This window comes from Cicer arietinum, chromosome 6 (assembly GCF_000331145.2).
Source record: "Cicer arietinum cultivar CDC Frontier isolate Library 1 chromosome 6, Cicar.CDCFrontier_v2.0, whole genome shotgun sequence".
In the NCBI taxonomy this organism is placed as follows: domain Eukaryota; kingdom Viridiplantae; phylum Streptophyta; class Magnoliopsida; order Fabales; family Fabaceae; genus Cicer; species Cicer arietinum.
In genome coordinates, this window is record NC_021165.2 from 22,400,831 (window position 1) to 22,419,843 (window position 19,013).

Consider the following 19,013-nt stretch of genomic DNA (forward strand, 5'->3'; position numbering starts at 1 on the left):
TTGGTTCAGTTTGGGCTCATTCTTGAATGGGTTACCAAACACTTGGTTCCTACTATTGCTCCTGGAGATCATCCTCCTGAGCTACCAGCCCAGCCAAACTCTGATGTTCCATCTCCTTCTAAAGTGAAACTTTTGACAGATAATATGCAAAACTTAAGCTTTAAGTTTTTTAAATAATTCAAAGTCTGACATGATCATGCCTATTCTCATTCCTAATAATAAAATAGAATTGAAATTGATGTGATATAAAATTAATTTTTTTTAAATATCATGTTAAATATATATATAAAAAATTACTTAATTTTATTAATATATTAACTTATTAATCTATTAAAAAATATATCTAAATAATTATTTTAAATATTAATATGAACTTAACTTTTAAATATGTTAATAGGTCATATTAAATTTTCATAAAGATTATAATCAAACATAAAAAGCAATTTATGATAGACCACTAGTAAGATTTAAATCTTATGTTTTTTTGATAGGTGAAACTCAAATATTAAAAAAACAGCTATGTTGAGCCTTGTTGAGACAAAATCTCTCAAATGATTTTAATGATAACAAAATTACTTAAGAGATTATGATTGTGGTTAATGACTAACATGTGCTCTTGAGTGTATTCATATAAGATAATAGGTTATTGATCATTAAGGCAAAAAGAAGAAAAAAAGTGATTCTGGCCTGAGGATGGAAAACCCTCGTGAGGATAGAAATTGCTGCAAACATGAGGATGGGCTGCAAGTTGAAAAACTCCAGATTTGAACAATCTGATCTCTCACAAGAATAAATGTGTTTATTCAAATGCATAACAAATGTCAAAAATGAATAAACAAAGCATTCAAAAGTAAGAGTCAAAAGGTCAAAAGAAAAAGGTGAATATGGCTAGATCTAGTATGTAAAGGAAAGGCTAGCAAAAGTGAAAGCAACCTATCAAGCATGTGCAAATGTCAAAATCTGATCATTAAATGGGCTTGCACGTTTTTATTCATAAGGAAGTCAAGTTAGCAAAAGGCAACTTGAAACAAGCCAAAAATGGAAGATCACATGTTGCTGCCAGATCTGATCCTCGGACTGAGTATGACAGTCCTATGTCATAAAGTGGCTTTTTCTCTCTTGTCCACATCACCTCAAAAGATGAAGCCAACCTAGACCTTAAAGACTTCGAAAAATGCAGCTCAGAAACAGCCTTGCACTTTGATTAAAGAGAAAAAGCAAGGACATGTCAAGATCAAAGCTATGCTACAAGAGGATGGGTTCTGCCTAAGCCTAACAAGCTGAGTGGCAGTTCTGTAATTTTGATGAAAACCTTGGATCCTTTGAAAATGAGCTCCAACGGTCATCAAGGGCTTGGATCTCTATAAAATGCATACAAGCTCTCCATTGGAAGATACACAACACACTTGCATAAAAAGATCAAGCATCTTAAAGCTTTCAAGAAGCAAATCACATCCTCCCTTATTACTTTCTTTGATCCTACACTATATCTTTGTATATCTTTTGAGAAAGTATTAAGTATCAATCACTCTCATTCTACTTTGTAATTTCCTAGTGAGTGAAGCTTGGAAATATTTGGAAATTGATTGTGAGCTTGGTGAAGCTTGATAATACACAGTTGTAATCATCCTCGGGTTGAGGATTGATCTGTTTGAAAGTTAGTGAAATCTCACAAGGGTGTGAGGACTGGACGTAGCAATCTTTGGGTGAACCAGTATAAAGTTGTGTGTGTGTCCCTCATATTCTGCTCCTACTTTTTTACTCAGCTTAGATCTAACGATTTAAAAATCCCATCCTCGAGCGAGCCATCCTCAGCAAGAGGATAGTTTTTAAAACACTTAAAAATTGTTTTTAATAGCAAAATCCCTATTCAACCCCCTTCTAGTGATATTTAGCTACAACAAAATGTGCAAAAGAGTGAGTTTGATAGGTATATTTAGGCTGATGTTGAAGATAGCAAAAATTATTTTTTATATTTTAGAGAGGTGAAAAGAGAAATCTAAAAAACAATATGACGTTTCCATCTTGGCTAGAGATATATTGACTATTCTGGTGTCTACTTTGAGTTCCATTATTGTTGAATATTTGATTCATTTCGTAGTAGTTTGAGTTCCAGTACTTAACCACTACAGTAGGTTAAATACTATTACTATTATTATTATTATTATTATTATTATTATTATTATTATTATTATTATTATTATTATTTCCAAATTTTTATCATTCAAGTGGACTCTTACTGCCTACTTTAGATTGTTATTATTTTGCATTGTAATTTAAATTCTCATTTAGAATCTAGTCAACTAAATTTTGATTTAATTTGACATACTACCGTCTATTTTGTTTTTTAACTTTGGTTGTTATTGCACTATGTTATTTCAAATTTTGTTTTAGAGGACCAAATTATGTAATGCTACTGCATATTTTGTTTTAGTCTTTTAGACGATTAAATTATGAGTTTGTAGTTATTCCAAATTTTATTTTAGAGGAAGAAATTAAAATGGCTGCTGCACTTATATATTCTTTTTTTATTCTGCCAAAAAATTGAAATATTTATCGTTTTGTTTTTTTTGAAATCCAATTTTCCGAATCAAACCATTCCGTATATCATCTATTTAGTTTGGTTCAGATCCGATCATACAAAACAAGTAAAACTGAACCAAACTAACATGTGCAAATTTCATTGATATGAATTAATTTTTCGTAGAAAATCAAACCAGACCAACCCGTTTTACCCGTAGTCAAATACAAAATATAAAAATAATATATTTTAAACTTAAGTGATAGAATATAATTTTTTAATCCATACAAAATTATCCTACAAGTAGTTTTAATCTCAATAGATAAATATATGTTTTAGAATCATTTTTATTAGACAATTTTACAATATTATACAAAATTTCTTAACAACAAGTCGTCTTAAAATTTAATTTATTTTTTATATTTTTATTTTAATTGATGACGTTTAAAAAATTCTTATTTATTTCATCGCAACTTAAAAAAATTTGTGTGAACGCAATTTGATAATATTTTAAATATAATTGCAAAAAATTATTGAAAAATTTAAAAATGAAAAATAATTAAACTCACTTTGTTCTAGCATAAATTAAAATTGTATGCAAAAAATTTAGTTGGACAAAAAATATAACTGTGTTTTATAAAAGTTAAAAATAATTTAAAATTTTATAAAAACTAAAAATTTATTTTAATTTAATAAATTATTATTAAAGATTAATAGTTATGTATTGATATGTGAAATAATTTGAAGTTATTTTCTACTAACCCATCATCTTGCCATATTTTTTTCTACACAAAATTTAAGGTGAGTGGTTGTTACTCCACTTCAAAATATCTGATATTTTCGAATTATTAAAGTATAAAATAATTTATATTTATTTATTTATGATGACACTAGAGAAGATTCGTAAATTATTAAATTCAATATCATTATCATGTCATATAAGCTTATTTTGTAAGTTTTTTTTTAAATACCTAATACTCTATTTTAATTGAATTTTTGTCTATATATATATATATATATATATATATATATATATAATTCAACGATAGTATAAAACTATTTCATAATTATGGTGTATATATTTTTCTGTTATTATTATTAGTATTAGTATGTAAAAAGAGAATACAAGTAATATACCGACCATATAAATTTATTTTGCACTGTTATTTAATTAAATCGATTCAACACTGATTGATGTCTAAAATAAATTTTAAAATAAAATTTTAATAAAAAATAGAATTTTTATAATATAAATAAATATATTTTATTATAATTTTATTTAAATTTTACATATTTTTTATTTTATGCGATGTCAAATATTTTTAATTAAATATACTAATAATTGTATATTTTTTATAATTATGATTTCTTTAATTTGTACTACTTCAATTTTTTATTTTATTTTTAAATTCAAATATATATAGATTATTTTTTGGAGGACTCGTGCCGTGCCTTATATATATATATATTGATTATAATTATTCGTTGATGAGTTTAGAAAAATATTTTAATAATAATAATTATAGTTATTCGTTAATGCCAAGGGGCACTAGGGAAAGTGGCACATGGGTTTAAGGTTAAAATTAAAATTTGACGATACGGCTTCCGATATAATTCAGGCATGGCGCAACCGCCGGTATTGACCGCAAGGATCCACTGTGCACGGTGACTGGAGTTGGTTTAACGAATCCAACATTCCAATTCCAATTCATCATCACAGACATAGATGATGAAGTTCAAGTTAAAGCTACATACTTCACATTCACATGTTCTTTCTCTGCAATGCCAATGCCATCATCGTTTCCAATTCACAACTTCAAGCGATTCAAACCCACCGATCTATGCATCGTCAAACCCATCCTCTCTTCCCAAACCCATCTCCCCGAAGCCGTTTCTTCTCTTGACCTTTTGCACCCCAAAGGCATTCGTTTACCTTCCCGTGTCCTCGCCACTCTCTTGCGCCGTTGCTCCGATACCAAGTCTTACCGACAGGGTAAGCTTGTTCACCTCCATTTGAAGCTCACCGGTTTTAAACGCCCCAACATTCTTCTTTGCAATCATTTGATTCACATGTACTTCCGTTGCGGCGATTATGTTCATGCACGCAAGGTGTTCGACAAAATGGAGGTTAGAAATTTGTATTCTTGGAACAATATGCTTTCTGGGTATGTTAAATTGGGTATGATGAAACAAGCTAGGAGAATGTTCTATCAAATGCCTGACAAGGATTATGTGTCGTGGAACACTATGGTGGTTGGTTATGCACACTGTGGGAGATTTGGTGAGGCTTTAAGGTTTTATGGACTGTTGAGGAGATTGTCTATTGGATATAATGAGTTTACGTTTGCTAGTGTCTTGATTGTTTGTGTGAAGTTGAAAGAATTTGATCTTTGTAGGCAGATGCATGGGCAGGTTTTAGTTGTTGGCTTTTTGTCCAATGTGGTTGTTTCCAGTTCAATTGTAGATGCTTATGCAAAATGTGGTAAAATGGAAGATGCAAGGAGATTGTTTGATGAAATGCCTGTGAAGGATATTCCTGCTTGGACGACGTTAGTTTCTGGATATGCTTTATGCGGGGACATGGAATCAGCTGCTGAACTGTTTAGTCAGATGCCTAAGAAAAATTCCTATTCGTGGACATGTTTGATTGGCGGTTATGAACGAAACTCTCTGGGTCATAAAGCTCTTGGAGTGTTTAGGAAGATGATTAAGCATCAAGTTAGGCCTGATCAATTTACATTCAGTAGTTGCTTATTTGCTTGTTCTGGTATTGCTTCAATGAAACATGGTAAACAAATACATGGGTTTTTGGTGCGAAATAACATCAGACCTAATACTGTTGTTGTTAGTGCTATTGTTGACATGTATGCAAAATGTGGAAGCATCGAGACTGCCAGGCGAGTCTTTAATGTCGTAGGAAATAAGCAAGATGTAGTGTTGTGGAACACTATGATATCAGCACTGGCTCACTATGGCTATGGTAAAGAAGCAGTCATGATGGTCAATGATATGCTGAAATCAGGAGTGAAGCCAAATAGTACCACTTTTGTGGCCATTCTAAATGCTTGTAGTCATTCGGGTCTTGTTCTTGAAGGGCTTCAGTTTTTCAAGTCCATGACTAATGGGCACGGTGTTGCCCCAAACCTAGAACACTATGCACACCTAATTGATCTTTTGGATCGAGCTAGATGTTTTGATGAATCGACGAAGAATCAATTCATGATGGATTGTAAACCAGGTGGTCATGTTTGGTATTCTTTGCTCGATGTATGTAGACTGAATGAAAGTATAGGACTAGGAAAAGAAGCCACCGAATTCCTTGTTAAATGGCAGCCTCGATCTGCTGCTGCTTATGTATTTCTTTCCAGTATGTATGCTGCACTTGTGAAATGGGGATTGGTTGAGGAAGTAAGACTTATTATGGATGAGAGACGCATGAGGAAAGATCGCTCCATTAGTTGGATTGAAATTGAAAATGAGGTTCATTCTTTCACTGTATCAGATGGGTTGCACCCTTTGAAGGAAACAATATACACAGCTTTACGGCACTTAAATATCCAGATAGACGACAATGTCCCATACCTAACTGAAAGATAATTTTTTTGCCTGTTGATCAATTTTGTAGAGAGCAGGGATATAGTTTCCATTTTAATTATTATTATTTTTTTTCTCTTTTTCTTTCTTTTTAGTCATTCCAGATTCTGCAGAGTTGAACTTCCATGATGACATACTTATAAGATGTTACCTCCAGTAAAAAACCGAGGAGGAACGAGAAGGGAGGTTGGTGGGAAGTACCAACGAAAAGGGTTGATTTTCATCAAATATTTGTTGGTTCCTTTTTTTATACCAAATTGATTTGTTTGTATTTTGACAAACAAAATAAAAAGAAATTTTTTCCTGCATCAATTATCTCCCTTCCTATTTTTTTGGAATCATGTCTCTTTCCTCAAAATGATTCAATTCCTGCCACTGGGGATTCATGATGGAAAATGGGAATGTTATTAGTAAATTACAAAGATTTAAATGCACTTTTGATCTCTCAAGTTTTCAATTGTGCGATTTTGGGATGCAGATCACCACAAAAATTCCTATGTGAGCATTAGGTAGAGGAAGATTTCATGTTCTAGTTCACATAGTATCATCCTTGTTTGGGATCTCACTCTAAAGCACGCGTGTTGATTAGGTAGGGGATATCAAAACGATCTGAGCTAGTAAACCGTAGCATTGTTTTGACAATTTCAGGATTTCATTGCAAGGCTTAGGAATTGAACTGGATTCATTTATTATAGGATAATTCTTTTCCCCTTATAGGATTAGGAGCTTATTCAACATCAAATCTTTGACTCTGTATTATTTAAAGGAAAGATTGGATTATGCATCTTTCTACCATGTTAATTGAGAATTTTTTTTTATTCATTAAGTAACTTGTCTACTTATATCTTGTTCTTATGCAATTATTTGCAATATTATCAAAAGGAAAAACATCAAGTTCTGTGCACATCAACCAGTAAAAACACTTGCTTTATATTTACAATTATATTTTCTTCATACATACATTAAATGGGATAATGGGCAAATATCAATAGAGATATAATTTTTTTTAGATTCATGTCAAAGATTCATTATCGCATCTGGTTCTGCTATGAAGTTGGAGGGTCTAGTTTTCAAGTTACTAGTATATTCCGAAGAGATTCTCTAATCTCTATACAATTACTAATATTTATTTCTATCAAGTATCTAATTGAATAAGGTATAACTGATCTGATACGCGATAATTTAAAACATAAAATATTTTTGCTACTTTGGTATTTATTTTGTGGATTTGATACACGATAATTCAAAACATAAATTATACTCCAAGTGAATAAACAAAAAGCAAATACCAAATCAGATTATCTTGGACAACCATACAAGTGGACCAACCAACGACATTACTTACCTCGCTTATAACTCCTAACCAATAATTTGAGCGAAGTTTCCCACACACAAAAGACAACACAACATGTTAATACTTGTAATCCAAAACCAAAATCCTTCAATGCAACCAAAAATCAATTGAGTAAAGAAACACATTAATCATTGTCCAATTCAGCAAGCCTATTATTCCAATTCATTAATAAAAATATTAATTTAAACGATACCATGCTTTATTGTATTAAATCCCATCAACATATTCATTACCAAAGACATAATCAAAGAAGAGGAAGAACTAGGAATTCTTCTTCTTCCTCTTCTTCTTCTCCCCATTTTCTTCTTTGATTTAAAAGAAAATGGGTTCTGAGGTCTCCAAACAAATCGAAAAACGAAGGACAATCCAAACAGAAGAGAAAACTTTGTCTGTTCTAAAAAACTTATTAGGAGAAAACTACCCTGGCTATGATTACCACCCTTCAGACAGAAAAAATTGGATGTCTAATCTCAACCCTGAGAAACTTAAGATCAACATGATAGTTTGGCCTGGAACCCATGATTCTGCAACCAACAAAATTGGCATACCAGGTATATCTCGCCCTTTTGCCCAATGTCAATACTTATCCATCTACCACCAACTTGTGAGAGGAACAAGAGTATTCGACATTCGCGTGCAGGAGGATCGAAGAGTTTGCCACGGAATTCTCCTCACATACAGCGTAGACATTGTCATCAAAGACATCAAAAAGTTCTTATCAGAAACCGAGTCTGAAATCATCGTTCTCGAGGTTAGAACTGAGATCGGACATAATGATCCGTTAGAATTCGATAAGTATCTTGAAGAACAACTAGGTGAGTACCTGATTCACCAAGATGATTCTGTTTTTGACAAGACTATTGCAGATGTGTTACCAAAAAGAGTTATATGCGTTTGGAAGCCGAGAAAATTGGAACAACCGAAAGCTGGAAGTAGCCTTTGGAGTGCAGGGTATCTAAAAGATGATTGGATCAATACAGATTTTCCAGCAACAAAATTTGAGAGCAATATGAAGTATTTGAGGGAACAAGAACCTGTTGTGTCAAGAAAATACTTCTATAGAGTTGAGAATACTGTTACACCTGTGCCAGATAACCCGGTTTTGTGTGTGAAACCTGTCACACAACGAATTCATGGATATGCAAGGCTTTTTATTAGTCAGTGTTTCTCCAAAGGGTGTGGTGATAGATTGCAGATATTTTCTACGGATTTTATAGACATAGATTTTGTTGATGCATGTGTTGGACTCACCCATGCAAGGGTTGAGGGTAAAGCATGAAAGAAAGTGTTGTTTAATACTTCTGCATAGTGTATATAAGCAACAGTTTATGATGTGGTGCATATTTGTGTATATATTATTTATTGCATGCATTAGTTGTTGAAAATAGTGGATACTATAACAAAGTTAGCCTCCCTATTCATCCTTAAAAGAAAGAAAAATAAATTCTTGATAGGTTATCAAAAACCTCTTTTTGTAATGCAACAATCTCACACTACACAGAATGCAATATACTTAACCATAAAATTCAGTTTTTCGCTGATTTTTTTGTTTTAGCATAAGTTCTTTCCACGAAAGGTAATCATGTTTCAAGCACGGTTGATACTAAATACGGATGCATCTCTTAGTCGGAAATTAGAAATTTAGTTCGTCACATTGCAAACGCCTAGTCTTGTCTGCTATACCTAATTTCAATTGGTTTTGTCACACCAATTTTAAAGCATCTAAATGTTTAGTCTAACCTGATGCTACAAAACTCCAGCCTAAATGCAATATTAAGTTAGTTTCATTTCAGTTTATATTTCAAATCCCCTTGGCTTATCCCTGGTTGAATCCATATTTATGATGACATCAGATCAAAAAAGTTCTTCAACCAAATAGATTTAATTAGACTTGATGGATGCAGGGGAGTAGACCAATCCATAAGAAATTCAATAATCTGAACCATCTTATACACATTAATTCACAATTCTCCAAAACCAAAAGTGAGCTACACTGTAAGTAGTAACCAGTAACTCTTCCTAGAGACAAGGCATTAAAACACTAGTTCCATGAATAGGCATTGCTAGGTGTTTGAAGTTTATCTTATTTGAAAAAAACATTTATATTAATATTTGAAATTAGTTATAAAAATGTTTTAATTTATATGCACCAACATAAAAAATTCGTACTATATTTCTTCGTGCTAAATCATCTGCTCAATCTTGTACACCTTAGCAATTGGTGTCCCCTTTCAAGAATTTTCTTTGCCTAATGGAAGTTTCTTGGTCTTTTCCTGAACATTTAATGTGTCCCTTTGAAGTTAGAATTGATACTTTGCAACTTGTTCTATACTTTGGGTTTTAGTGGGTCCTAGAACCTTGAAACTTAATTTTTCTTCTGCACGACGGTCACATGATATGTATCAGAAAAACAAAGGAAACTTCATTCATAAAAGCAAAAAATGTTCAAAAGTATTGATAAAGTAAGTATGACTTTATTGTTGTTTCGCAGAGTCTACAATCAAGTCTTTCTAAATTATTAAGGCACATTTTCCTTCTACTTTCCTAACTATTTTCCTGATTTCACAACCTAACCGCGTCATAGACACGCATATGAAATTATAACAACTCTGCTTTACTTACTCAGACATGTAACAATCATCATCACTCTTCACAAACACCAAAAATAACACTTTCTCCTTACACATGGCGGATAGCGTGGTTGCGTTTCTTTTGGAACACTTATCCCAATTACTACAACGCGAAACTAATTTACTCTGTGGAGTGGAAGACCAAATCACATCTCTTCGCAACGAACTCCAAATCATAAACATCTACCTCAAAACATCCTCCGGAAACAATAACAACAACAAAGAGATGGAACAACTAATTCTGAGTCAGATCAGAGACATAGCACACGTAGCTGAGGATGTCATCGACACATTCATCGCCAACGTCGCCGTCTACAAGAGAAAAAACTTGCTTAAAAGAATGCTTCACAGCGTTGGCCACGCTAAATTGCTCCACGATGTAGCAGAGAAAATTGACAAGATCAAAAACACTCTCAAAGAGATAAATGAAAACAAGATCAAATACTATCAAGATAGTAGTGATCAAACAAGAGAAGATGGGATGAAGATGCAATCACTTCACATATTAAGAAGCAACGTTGAAGTGAAAGATGTAGTTGGCTTTGTCCATGAATCTGAGGTTGTTATCAATAGACTCATCGGAGAAGGTTCGTTGCATCTCAACGTTGTTTCAATTATTGGTATGGGTGGATTGGGTAAGACGACACTTGCACGAAAGATCTATAACAGCGACAAGGTGAAGAAACACTTCAATTGTCTCGCATGGGTTTATGTTTCAAATGAGTGTAGAACTAAGGAGATTTTGCTTGGTCTTCTTAAACATTTGATGCCAAACCATGAATATGAAGGTAGAAGGAACAACAACACTAAGAAGGGTAAGAAGAAACACAAGGAGTTAGCTCAAGATTTGAGTAGCTTGAGTGAGGGTGAGATGAAGGAAACTATAAGAAAATGTTTGGAGTTGAAAAAGTATTTGTTGGTTCTCGATGACTTGTGGAATAGGCAAGATTGGGATGCGGTAAAAGACGCTTTTCCTGATGGCAACAAAGGAAGCAGAGTATTGATAACCAGTCGTTTGAAAGAAATAGCTTCTCATACTAGTCGAGATCCTCCTTACTACCTTCAATTTCTTAGTGAACAAAAAAGTTGGGAGCTTTTCTCTAAAAAAGTGTGTAGAGGAGAAGATTACCCTTGTGGTCTTGAATCTCTTGGTAAACAAATGGTTAAAAGTTGTGGCGGGTTGCCACTCTCAATTGTGGTGCTGGCAGGACTTTTGGCAAACAAGATAAAGTCACATAGAGAATGGTCCAAAGTTGTGGGTCATGTCAACTGGTATCTTACTCAAAACGAGACTCAAGTAAAGGATGTCATACTTAAACTCAGTTTTGACAACTTGCCTTCAAGGTTGAAACCATGTTTTTTGTATCTAGGTATATTTCCTGAAGATCATGAAATATGTGTGAGGCAATTGTTGCAACTATGGGTTGCTGAAGGATTTATACAAGAAACAGGGTCAGGGAGTAGAGATTTAGAAGATGTTGCTGAAGACTACTTGTACGAGCTCATCGATCGTAGTTTAATCCAAGTAGCAGGAGTAAGTGATAGTGGAGGCGTGGAAACATGTCGCATCCATGATCTTCTTAGAGATCTTTGTATACTAGAGAGTAAAGAGGACAAGATCTTTCAAGTTTGCAATGATAACAACATTCTAATCCCCACAAAACCTCGTAGATTGTCCATCCATTCTACTATGTCTCATTATGTTACTTCGAGCACCATTGACCATTCGTGTGTTCGTTCTTTGTTTTTCTCTGACCCGAACTGCTACATTTCTTACAAAGAGTGGATATGGCTTACCAAAGCCTTCAAATTGGTCCGTGTGTTAAATCTTGAGGGAAATTGTTGTCTTAAGATTCCTTCCAACCTGGGAAACTTCATCCACTTGAGGTACTTACGAATAAACTCACAATATACTAGATTTGTTCCTGATTCAATATCCAACCTTCAAAATCTAGAAATATTAGATTTCGGACCTTCAATTATGGTAATTTCAATTTCTTTCCCAAATGGAATATCAAAGCTAAAACATCTAAGACATGTATATACTTATGGGCCTATCATGCTACGTGGTCATAATTCAAAATCAGATGGTGAAGTTATGTGGAATCTTCAAACCATCTCTCGCATTGTACTCAATAAACAAACAACACATCACATAAAGAAAGGAAGTTTCCCGAAACTAAAAAAATTAGGGCTGCTTATCTCCTCAAACTTCAAGGGTGATGTGCCCAAAATGTTGCTAAGTCTAAAACAATTGAGCCATTTAAATAAGTTACAAATCATATTCAAAGTGAAAAATTGGCAACATAAACAATGGGATATCACTTGTAATCCTGAGGAAGTGTTACAAATTCTGAAGCACTTAAGGCAATTGAGTATACTAGAAATTATCAATTCCTTCAACCTTACAACACGTGTAATAATGTTTCCTCCCAACATTACCAAGTTAAAATTGACATGTATTAGTTGCTTGAATAGTGATGCGGTGAATGCTATTGGAAATCTAACCAAACTCCAAATTTTGATCTTATTTGGAGCCAAATGGTTTTCAAAACCTTGGACTTCAGATAAACTTTTTGATCTTAATTGTGTTGAAGATAGATTTCCATCGTTGCAAGTTTTTGAAATGAGATCTTTGCCTATTCAAAATTGGAAATTAGCCAATGGTTCGATGACACAACTTCAAACCCTCAATATTTGGAAATGTGATATGTTGGATAGCCTACCAAGTGAACTATGGTCTTTGACTACCTTAAGAAAAATATTTGTACAAGAGCCTTCAAATGCAATGACTGCATTTCTACAAAATTTGGAAGTTAAGAATGGACCTGATCTAATTGTAGAATAATTAGAGCTAGTTCTTGCTTGATTCAAATTTAAAAGTTGTTAGCACAATCTTATTTATTCCCTATATATATATATATATTTGTATTTCTTTTCTTTTTATATCACTTGTATACCTTAGTCAACGGTGAGATTTAGTGTAAATATAAGTGCAACTAAACTTTTTTAACAATTTTTTAATGTGTTGATTTCACAAATGTCTTAACTAGTGTGGTAATATATGCACCATGTAATAGATGATTTCAATTTTTATTATTGCTGATTTGTTTATTTTAAATTAAACACACCCTAAATAAATAATTTCTGAGAGGAAAATGCTAAAGTAATTTAACTCTACTTATCAAATCATAGATTTACCTATTAGTTAGGAATTAATTTTCTTGATTGCAAAGGTCATGGGTTCTAACTCTCTCACATAGTTGTACTAGCTAAAAATAAAATTTCTATACAAAAAATATCAAAGACTGACGTGAAAAAAGAAAAAGAAAAATCATGAGAAATAACATGATAACATGATCATGAATTAGAATGTGCAAAGTTAGATATGAGAAAAAGAAAATCTCTAACAATATACTCTCCAAGTTGATTAAGTTATCACTATGATAAAGTGTCTTTATATTTTATTTTCTAAAATATCTTTCACTAATACACGAGTCCTATGTATAGAATAGATGTTTTCTTACTTACAAACATATCAAAAGTCTAACATAATATATCTTAAACATTTAGAAGTTAAGTTCAATTGCTTGTCTGAAACTTTTATACATAGAAATTATTATAAGTTAATTCTTAGAATGATAAAAAGGCTTAGGAATATAGACATCCACCGAATACTCGTAATATTGTTATATTTCATTCCATTTTATTTTTCTTTGTAACTGATAAATCGATTCGATTTGAAGTTAAGCTAAATTCATCATCATTGTTAATACACAAGGTATGAAATTTGCAATCTTTTTCAATTTTACGCTTAAAAACCCTAGCATCATACAAATGCTGAAGTGTTTTAACTCTACTTTTTTTTTACATAAGGTTTAGCTCTACTTATTCAATCATAGATTTTATTAATTAGTATTCATCAATAATTAATTTTATTAATTGTAAATGCATGAGCTCTAAATCTCAGCTAGTAAATATTGTTATTATTATTGTTAAATAAGTTTTTAGTCCTATAAAATTTAGAACCCATTTCGTTTATAATATCTATATTAAAAAAATATTTTTTTAATTCCTACAAATTATTATATAATTATTTTTAGTTCCTATTGAAACATCAATGTATATTTTTGAATTATTTTTTATACATATTTACAACACTATATAAAGTTGCTCCACCAAAACTTTAATTTTTAGGTCCATATTTTAAGGAATTTATTTTAAATATCTAATATTTAAAAAATTCATACTTTAATCATCTCAAGCTAAAAAATTCTAAAGTTGTGTGGATGAACTTTTAATAATATTCTAAACATGGTTGCAAAATATTGTTCAAAAATGTAAAAGTTGAAGGATGTTTAGTTCTATCAAGAACTAAAATAGCTTGTAAAATAATTTTGTAGAAATTAAAAAATATATTTTTTTTATAGAGACTAAAAATAAAATTTTAAAATTGTATAAGAACTAAAATTTATTTAACCCTTATTATTAGAGTTTCATTATCATGTATTTTTAATATAATTTTTTTATAATGTCAGCATGTTACAATTATTCATGAGCATGATTTTAGAAATAATTATAATAAAAATTAAATATTTTTAATGATATAATAATTATAATTAATTGAGAGTGCAAAAACGTTTTATATTAATAATGTATATGAATTAAATCTTTATTATTATTGATAGAAATATTTTTTTTGGTGAAATCGTTTTTTTTTTTTTTTGTTATTATTAATGATTATATATATATATGGGTATGTACATGCTAAAATTGAACTAGTACACTAATAGAAATTTATAACCAATTTCAACGGGATTGAGATTAAGGAAAAGAGCTAAACTTTCACAAAATGGTAAATTTATTTGGGTTGAAATAGTTGTAGAAAAAAGTACTCATATTTTTTGGAGACACGACACGACTCGAAAAGTTATATAGAAAATAAAACATTGAAAAAAAATGATTAAGATTTCACAAGATATAAATTTAGCGAAAAAGACAACACTTTCGCAAAGTAGTTGAACTTATAATATTAAATGCGAGTCGAATGTACGAGGAAAAAAAGCCTGTATATAAAAAAATGAATTAGGCCAATTAATAGTATCCATGATGATACGTGAGTCTCCTCTAAAGACGCGTGCTCTGCTTTCATAAACAGTTTGGACCAACCAATTCCACCCTCTCTATATATAACCTAAACAATTCTCTCACTCATTTTTTTTAACACAAATCTTGCAGAAAAACCCGTTTCACCATTCCTTCCTAATTCTCCCCGTCGCCGCCACTCCCACCACCACCACCACCACCACCTCCATGTAGAATGCATACACCATGACTAGCATCGTGAAGGAGATCTTGGCAAGGCCAATACAAATGGCTGACCAAGTTTCTAAATTTGCCGAGGAGGCACAAAATTTCAAACAAGAATGTCTAGAACTTAAAACAAAAACAGAAAAACTCGCAGGTCTTCTCCGACAAGCCGCAAGAAACAGCAACGACCTCTACGAACGTCCAACAAGACGCATCATCGACGACACCGAACAAGTACTCGACAAAGCCCTCGGACTAGTCATCAAATGTCGTGTCAACGGTCTCGTTAAACGTCTCTTCACAATCATCCCCGCCACCGCATTCCGCAAAACATCTATGCAACTCGAGAATTCTCTTGGTGATGTTCAATGGTTATTAAGAGTTTCAGCTTCCGCTGAAGAACGTGATGATGAATATCTTGGTCTTCCTCCTATTGCTGCTAATGAACCTATTCTCTGTCTCATTTGGGAACAAGTCGCTATTTTGCTCTCTGGTTGTTCTATTGAAGAACGTTCTGATGCTGCAGCTTCATTGGTTTCATTAGCACGTGACAATGATCGTTATGGTAAACTAATTCTCGAAGAAGGTGGTGTTCCTCCTCTTCTTAAACTTCTTAAAGAAGGTAGATTGGATGGTCAGGAAAACGCTGCTAGAGCTATTGGATTACTTGGTAGAGACCCTGAAAGCGTTGAACACATTGTTAATTGTGGTGTTTGTTCTGGTTTTGCTAAAGTTCTTAAAGAAGGTCACATGAAAGTTCAAATTGTTGTCGCTTGGGCTATTTCAGAACTTGCTGCTCATCATCCTAAATGTCAAGATCATTTTGCGCAAAACAATGCTATTCGTTTACTTGTTAGCCATCTTGCTTTTGAAACCATTCAAGAACATAGTAAGTACACTATTCCAAATAAACAAAACATGTCTTCTATTCATTCTATTTTAATGGCTACTAACAACGACAACAACAATAGTCTTCTTGATGGTAACAACAACAAAGGTATTCATGAAGATGATTATAATATTAATAACAAGGTTGCTGTTGCTCATCCTGGTAGTCAAACATCTTCACAAATGCATAATGTCATTGCTAACACACTTGCTATTAAGGGAAATAATAAGGATTCTAAAGAAGACAACAATGCAATTGTAAAGCACAACAACAATAATGTGAATTCGAATTCCCATACCGCAAATGTATCCATAGCTGGGACAAGTATCAAAGGTAGAGAATATGAAGATTCTGGTACAAAGGCACAAATGAAAGCAATGGCTGCTAGAGCTTTATGGCAATTATGTAGAGGAAATGTTACTATTTGTCATACGATTACAGAATCAAGAGCTCTTTTATGCTTTGCGGTTTTGTTAGAAAAGGGTACTGATGATGTACAACATTATTCTGCAATGGCTTTAATGGAAATAACATCTGTAGCTGAAGAACATGCAGAATTGAGACGATCAGCTTTCAAACCAACTTCACCTGCTGCAAAAGCTGTGGTGGAACAGTTTCTTAAAGTTATCGAAAAAGGCGATTCCGACGATTTGCTCATACCTTGTGTTAAAGCTGTTGGTAACTTAGCAAGGACATTTAGAGCAACTGAAACAAGATTCATTGGACCATTGGTTAAGCTTCTTGATGAAAGAGAACCACATATTTCAATGGAAGCAGCAAATGCATTGATTAAATTTGCAGAAACTGATAACTATCTACATGAGACTCATTGTAATGCTATTATAGAAGCAGGTGGTGCTAAGCACTTAATTCAACTAGTTTACTTTGGAGAACAAATGGTGCAAATCCCTTCTTTACTTCTTTTGTGTTTTGTATCCTTGCATGTTCCTAAAAATGAGACTCTTGGACAAGAGGAGGTGTTAATAGTACTTGAGTGGTGCACAAAGCAAGGACATTTAATGGCTGTATCAAGGATTGAAGCAATTTTACCAGAAGCCAAAAGTAGGTTGGAACTTTATCAATCAAGAGGTACCAGAGGATTCCATTGATTTAATTATATACTGTTTTTTATGAGTACAAAGTTTAGATGAGTTGAATTTCCGAACTCATCGATGTTAGGACAGACTTGAAAGCTTATAGAACTTTAAGTAATGGCAGAGGTATTTGTAGATTATCCATCAAAGAAATCCCAACGATCGGATTAAGAGTTAAACTCGTGTCTTTATGAGATGAGTAACCAACTTAATATATCTTCAGAATAGTAGAAAAAATCATGACATTAACACCCCATTTTCCCTTTTTTATTCTCCCTTTTATTGGGGGGGTTTGTTTGTGTAGTGTGTATAGATTAAATATAATATACTGAATCAGCAAATATAATATACAATTTACTTTGTCTTTTTTGTATTGAGATGTCATCAATTTGATGCTGTATGTATAAGAGAAGTACAACTCTTTGCAAGTGTTACATTTTCTTTTTGCTGAATTTTGTAAGTGTTATATTTGAATTAATTTAAAAGTTAAAAGCAAGTTAATGAAAACATATACTAAGATTAGTATACATGAAAAATATAAAACTATGTTGAATATTATTAAACTACCATGTTTTAGATTCCAACATAGACCTTCCTTCCCTGCATTAGCAGTTTCCCTTGTCCAATTACAAGACCTTCCAATTACTCTATAACAACAACATGGACATACTAATCTTAAGTTTGAAGCAAAATATAATATTTAATATATTAAAAATTAATAATGTGGAATAATGATTATGTTTGAAACATTAAATATTATTAAAAATATATTAAATTAAATAAATAAGTATTATTAAAAGTAAAAAATAATAAATTAATGTAATGTCTTGTACTATAATAAAAAAAGAGTATTAAAGTGCAGTTTGATTCAGGTTTAAAAAAAGATTATAAAATTTGATGTGATTAGAACAATTTTCATGAAAGATGATCCAAATACATCGTAAGAGTTTAGTGCATTCTTCAAAGTCCAATTGGTGACACAAATTAAATTGTACTTGTACCGTATAATATAGGTGATCATGCGTTTCAAATTTTATTTTTTTGGCAAAGAAGGCTTATAATTTCATTTCTTAGAGAATAAGTGATGAAATACAATGGGAATAGAGTATAAGCATGAGGCTAGCTAGTATCTAATATATATATTTTAGCCAAACTATGAACTACTCTATTAATTTATCTCTTTCTAAAAAAAAAGACTAAGAGTTAAAAGTGTTTTTGGTCCATTTATTTTATAAAAATAAATTTTTAGTTCATTTATTTCTAAAATTAGTTTTTTGTCTATCTATAGAATATATTAACATAGACTTGCAAGTCAATTGAATGACACTTCATCCTTGTTTCCCTCATCATAGCATTTGCGCCACATTGTTTATATTTTTATGTGGCACTCTTCATAAAGCTTCTACAATTCATCTTACATCTTCAATTTCTTAATTTAGCTTTTGCATCTTACACATCATATATATAGGTTAAAAACTCACAACAAAAGCTCATCATGAAAATAAACCTACCATCTTCTCACTACAATCAACTTTTATTTTTCCTCAATTTCTAACTTTACATATTTGTTGGTGATTAAATATGTTCTATTAATTATCTCATCCTAAATATATCAGTTATC

The 19,013-nt window shown here is 32.0% G+C and overlaps 4 protein-coding genes across 4 annotated transcripts; all 4 read left to right on the top strand.

Annotated features, from left to right (window-relative positions):
• The first annotated feature begins 4,033 nt into the window (after positions 1-4,033).
• On the top strand, positions 4,034-6,423 carry LOC101489654 (pentatricopeptide repeat-containing protein At2g21090). The gene has a single exon (XM_004505714.4). The coding sequence runs from the start codon at positions 4,304-4,306 to the stop codon at positions 6,116-6,118; it is 1,815 nt and encodes a 604-aa protein (XP_004505771.1). The 5' UTR covers positions 4,034-4,303; the 3' UTR covers positions 6,119-6,423.
• A 967-nt stretch (positions 6,424-7,390) lies between these two features.
• On the top strand, positions 7,391-8,934 carry LOC101489980 (uncharacterized). Its single transcript, XM_004505715.4, has one exon. The coding sequence runs from the start codon at positions 7,792-7,794 to the stop codon at positions 8,746-8,748; it is 957 nt and encodes a 318-aa protein (XP_004505772.1). The 5' UTR covers positions 7,391-7,791; the 3' UTR covers positions 8,749-8,934.
• A 959-nt stretch (positions 8,935-9,893) lies between these two features.
• On the top strand, positions 9,894-13,115 carry LOC101505907 (putative disease resistance RPP13-like protein 3). The gene has a single exon (XM_012717265.3). The coding sequence runs from the start codon at positions 10,155-10,157 to the stop codon at positions 12,945-12,947; it is 2,793 nt and encodes a 930-aa protein (XP_012572719.1). The 5' UTR covers positions 9,894-10,154; the 3' UTR covers positions 12,948-13,115.
• Positions 13,116-14,870: 1,755 nt separating this feature from the next.
• On the top strand, positions 14,871-17,782 carry LOC105852305 (uncharacterized). Its single transcript, XM_012717237.3, has one exon. The coding sequence runs from the start codon at positions 15,431-15,433 to the stop codon at positions 17,405-17,407; it is 1,977 nt and encodes a 658-aa protein (XP_012572691.1). The 5' UTR covers positions 14,871-15,430; the 3' UTR covers positions 17,408-17,782.
• The last annotated feature ends 1,231 nt before the right edge of the window (positions 17,783-19,013 follow it).